Here is a 5,000-nt window from a genome sequence, read left to right as displayed (position 1 = left end):
ATAAAAATTAGAAAGGTAAATCTTCATAGTTACTCATACTTTCCCCCATGATTCAATTTCCTACTTTAGTCCAACAGTTCTATATACATGGGTTAATTTTGCATGAATCATAAAGATGAATGTAGTTAAATATACTTTTGGTAATTAGGGAATCTAACTAATACACAATACTAAGACTGCTTTTCCATATTTTATTATTATTATTATTATTATTATTATTATTATTATTATTATTATTATTATTATTATTATTATTATCATTATTATTAAATGCTAAGCAACAATCCTAGTTGGAAAAGCAAGATGCTATAAGCTCCAGGGCCCAAACAGGGAAAAATAGCCCAGTGAGGAAAGGAAACTAGTAAAAATAATATATTTTAAGAACAATGACATTTAAATGAATATTTCCTATATAAACTACGAAAACTTCAACAAAACAAGAGGAAGAGAAACGAGATAGAATAGTGTGCTCGAGTGTACCCTCAAGCAAGAGAACTGTATTAGCCTGTTATTACTAAGAACAATTTTCCCTTTTTGTATGGGTTTCTTCTCTGCATGTGTCAGTAGCTGATTAGATGCACCCATATATTGGCGAAGCGAGATACTCCTGTATTATACTCTCTCTCTGGGAGTAATATAGAATATATAAGATTATCCATTAATTTTTTTACCCAAGAATGTTAAGCCTATGTAAGATTAACCACCTATCAGGTTGTCCACAACGAATAATATCTATTTCGAATTTTAGAAAACTTGGAGTCCTGAAGTCAGTTAAATGCAAATTGTATATAACAAGAGAAAGTTATTGAGTTCTAAACAGGAGGTCTCATAGTCAATGGAATTAAGAAATTCTATATCTGTCAATTTAACTAAATACAATTAGGTTCTGAGCCAATTTTCCAATCACATATCAGGTTGTCCACAACGATTATATCTATTTCGAATTTTAGAAAAACTTGGAGTCCTGAAGTCAGTTAAATACAACTTAAATACATCAAGAGAAAGTTATTGAATTATAAACGAGAGGTCTCATAGTCAATGGAATTAAGAAACTCTGTATCTGTCAATTTAGCTAAATACAACTATGTTCTGAGCCAATTTTCCATTATTATTATTTTCATTATTATTATTATTATTATTATTATTATTATTATTATTATTATTATTATTATTATTATTATTATTATTAGTACTTCCTAAGCTACAACCCTAGTTGGAAAAGCAAGATGCTATACGCCCAGGGGCTCTAACAGGGAAAAATAGCCCAGTGAAGAAAGGAAACAAGGAAAAATAAAGTATTTTAAGAAGAGTAACAACTTTAAAATAAACATCTCCTATATAAACTATAAAAACTTCAACAAAACAAGAGGAAGAGAATTAAGATAGAATAGTGTGCCTGAGTGTACCCTCAAGCAAGAGATATGCTTGGTGTATGAGTGCATTTAAGCAGCCTACAATATACAATCAGATTTTATATATCTGTTATCAAAAATTGTTAAAAAAAGGTTAACCTCCATCAGAAAGAAAGTTTTCATAAAATGATCTGAATAGATTGGCCCTACTTATGAAAAAAAAAAAAATAAAGCTACCCAAAGAATTTGTGTTAAAAAATAAAGCCTAGTATTACAACTTGGAACGTTTCGGATTAAACTCAAGCATTTATCAGTAAAGTAGTATTCTTACACACCTTGGTTGAATATTTGGTTGATTTGTGGTTTATTTCTATAACTTAGATGGTAAAAACACTTTAGAGATTGCTTCTGGCTCTCTAATAGAGTGTAGCCATAAAGGCCCTTTCTTCTGGGGAGGTTATTCCTTAATTATCATTTGATATCTAAAGAGATACGGTTACAGCTCAAAAGAGGCTACTGTAGATGGAAGTGAAATTTGAAATTTCTAAGAAGTTTGATGAGAAAAGAGCGAACATTGAAAATTTAAAAGCAGGAGTGAAGGGGACTATGCCAATATCAAATATTGCATTTCTTTCAGAGATCATTTTTACAAAGAAAATTAATTGGCTTTGGTATTAAAGCCCACAATCATTGCTAATTTGGTCATTCCTACGCTACACTGAGTAGCCTAATGCGAAAGTTATTATTGTATTCCCTGTCATCCAGCGTAAGCAAAGGACTGAATTACTTTAGCTTCAAAGCTCATCTGCTATTGAGGGAGTATTTCATGCTAACTATGGAACCCATAACCTTATTAGTGCTCTTCATATTCAAAATACTCATGAGGGAGGACGTGAGGTGGAATTTGAGGATAGGATAAAAGCAGCCTCGGGGTAGTGGGGGGAGATAGCAGGAGTGGTATGTGATAAGAAAATGTCAATCAAGCTTAACCTCAAGATCTATAAGATAGTAACAAGACCACTGTTAATATATGGATCGGAAACATGGGATCTAAGGTGAAAAGTAGAAGCAATTCTTGAGAAAACAGTGATGAGAATACTGAAGTGGATTATGGGGATATCACAGCTTGAAAGATTGTAAAATGTTACAATAAGAACATAAGAGTGTCATGACTAAGATGGTGTGGGCATGTGATGAGAATGGAAGGTGGGAAGGGAGTGAGGAGGGATTAGGAGGAACCTGTTAGGAGGAGAAGATCAAGAGGAAGACAGAGAATTACATGGCGAGATAAGGTGAAGGATGATATGGAGAGAAGAGGTTTGGTGATAGAGGATGCCTTTGATAGAAGGCATTGAGAGGGCACATCGGGCTACTGACCCTTTTAATGTAGAAATAACGGTGGCAAAGAAGACTTTTTATTTATGTGTGTGTATACATACATTATACACACACACACACACACACATATATATATATATATATATATATATATATATATATATATATATATATATATATGTGTGTGTGTGTGTGTGTGTGTGTATGTGTGTATATAAACTTAAATGCAATATATATATATATATATATATATATATATATATATATATATATATATATATATATATATATATATATGTGTGTGTGTGTGTGTGTGTATGTATATATGCTAGTTTGTATGTACAAGTTCAAAGAAAATTTTTGTGTAATTATACCCCCTAGAGATAGCTTGTTTACTATGCGGAACACGAAAGCTAAACGACCAGGTATACACCAGTGGGTAAGGGTCAGTGATTAGATAATGGTTATAAGATCGAGAAGTGCCAGTATCTACAGAATGTTTTTTTTTTTTTCTTTTTACTTTCTTTTTTTTTTTTTTTACTTTTTCTTTACGTCGATGTCTCATAGGATGTAGATACAGGAGAGTGGGTTCCCAGCCCCCTCGTCCCGCCCCTTTTAGTCGCCTCTTACGACACGCAGGGATAACGTTGGCGCTATTCTAATTGTTTTTATGCCCCCTGCTTCCTCCGATGCCTTAGATGACTGCGGAGGTAGCAGCAGTAGGGTATCCAGCATTATGAAGCTTCATCTGTGGTGGATAACGGGGGAGGGTGGGCTGTGGCACCCTAGCAGTACCAGCTGAACTCTGTTGAGTCCCTTATTAGGCTGGGAGGAACGTAAAGAGTAGAGGTCCCCTTTTTTGTTTTTGTTTCATTTGTTGATTTTGGCTACCCCCCAAAGCTGGGGGAAGTGCCTTGGTATATGTATGTATGTACTTTTTCTTTATAAGTAGGCATAACTTACCAAGTCAATTAAAGCTACAATAATTGATCCCGTTCGCAAGGAGAGCCCACAGCAACACCTGTCCACGTACAGCATTTTGGTGCCTTAAAGGTGTCTCATTCGTCTCTGTTCAGAGGGAAAACGAGAAAGAATAAGTTAGCTTTTCCTTATCGCTTATCGATCAAACACTTTCTATTCTGAATGATCTGTGCAATACTAATTTGAATTAATAAAATCTATCTGCCTTGTGCTCTATCCACCCTTTTCAAACACTGTACGAAAGCCAATCCTAACTTGAATTAATGAAATCTCTCTGCTTCGTGCTCTATCCCTCTGTTTCAAACACTGTACGAAAGCCAATCCTAATGTGAATTTATCAAATCTCTCAGCTTCGTGCTCTATCCCTCTGTTTCAAACACTGTACGAAAGCCAATCCTAATGTGAATTTATCAAATCTCTCAGCTTCGTGCTCTATCCCTCTGTTTCAAACACTGTACGAAAGCCAATCCTAATGTGAATTTATCAAATCTCTCAGCTTCTTGCTCTATCCCTCTGTTTCAAACACTCTACGAAAGAAATCCTAATGTGAATTTATCAAATCTCTCAGCTTCGTGCTCTATCCCTCTGTTTCAAACACTGTACGAAAGCCAATCCTAATGTAAATTTATCAAATCTCTCTGCTTCGTGCTCTATCCCTCTGTTTCAAACACTGTACGAAAGCCAATCCTAATGTGAATTTATCAAATCTCTCTGCTTCGTGCTCTATCCCTCTGTTTCAAACACTGTACGAAAGCCAATCCTAATGTAAATTTATCAAATCTCTCAGCTTCGTGCTCTATCCCTCTGTTTCAAACACTGTACGAAAGCCAATCCTAATGTAAATTTATCAAATCTCTCTGCTTCGTGCTCTATCCCTCTGTTTCAAACACTGTACGAAAGCCAATCCTAATGTGAATTTATCAAATCTCTCAGCTTCGTGCTCTATCCCTCTGTTTCAAACACTGTACGAAAGCCAATCCTAATGTGAATTTATCAAATCTCTCAGCTTCGTGCTCTATCCCTCTGTTTCAAACACTGTACGAAAGCCAATCCTAATGTGAATTTATCAAATCTCTCAGCTTCGTGCTCTATCCCTCTGTTTCAAACACTGTACGAAAGCCAATCCTAATGTGAATTTATCAAATCTCTCAGCTTCGTGCTCTATCCCTCTGTTTCAAACACTGTACGAAAGCCAATCCTAAGGTAAATTTATCAAATCTCTCAGCTTCGTGCTCTATCCCTCTGTTTCAAACACTGTACGAAAGCCAATCCTAAGGTAAATTTATCAAATCTCTCAGCTTCGTGCTCTATCCCTCTGTTTCAAACACT

General features: G+C 35.1%; 1 protein-coding gene across 2 annotated transcripts in view; it reads right to left on the bottom strand.

Annotated features, from left to right (window-relative positions):
• Positions 1-5,000, bottom strand: part of LOC137621644 (uncharacterized) — a 16,060-nt gene that overhangs the window by 10,952 nt on the left and 108 nt on the right. For both annotated transcript variants that reach the window (XR_011040271.1, XM_068352110.1), the window contains exon 2: positions 3,654-3,758. Coding sequence is in view for 1 of the 2 variants with exons in the window: in XM_068352110.1 (XP_068208211.1) it covers positions 3,654-3,728 (75 nt within the window). In the remaining variant the exon portion in view is untranslated. The remainder of the gene's footprint in view (positions 1-3,653; positions 3,759-5,000) is intronic.

The sequence above is a fragment of the Palaemon carinicauda genome, chromosome 28 (genome assembly GCF_036898095.1).
Source record: "Palaemon carinicauda isolate YSFRI2023 chromosome 28, ASM3689809v2, whole genome shotgun sequence".
In the NCBI taxonomy this organism is placed as follows: domain Eukaryota; kingdom Metazoa; phylum Arthropoda; class Malacostraca; order Decapoda; family Palaemonidae; genus Palaemon; species Palaemon carinicauda.
This window is presented reverse-complemented; position numbering and strand designations above follow the sequence as displayed.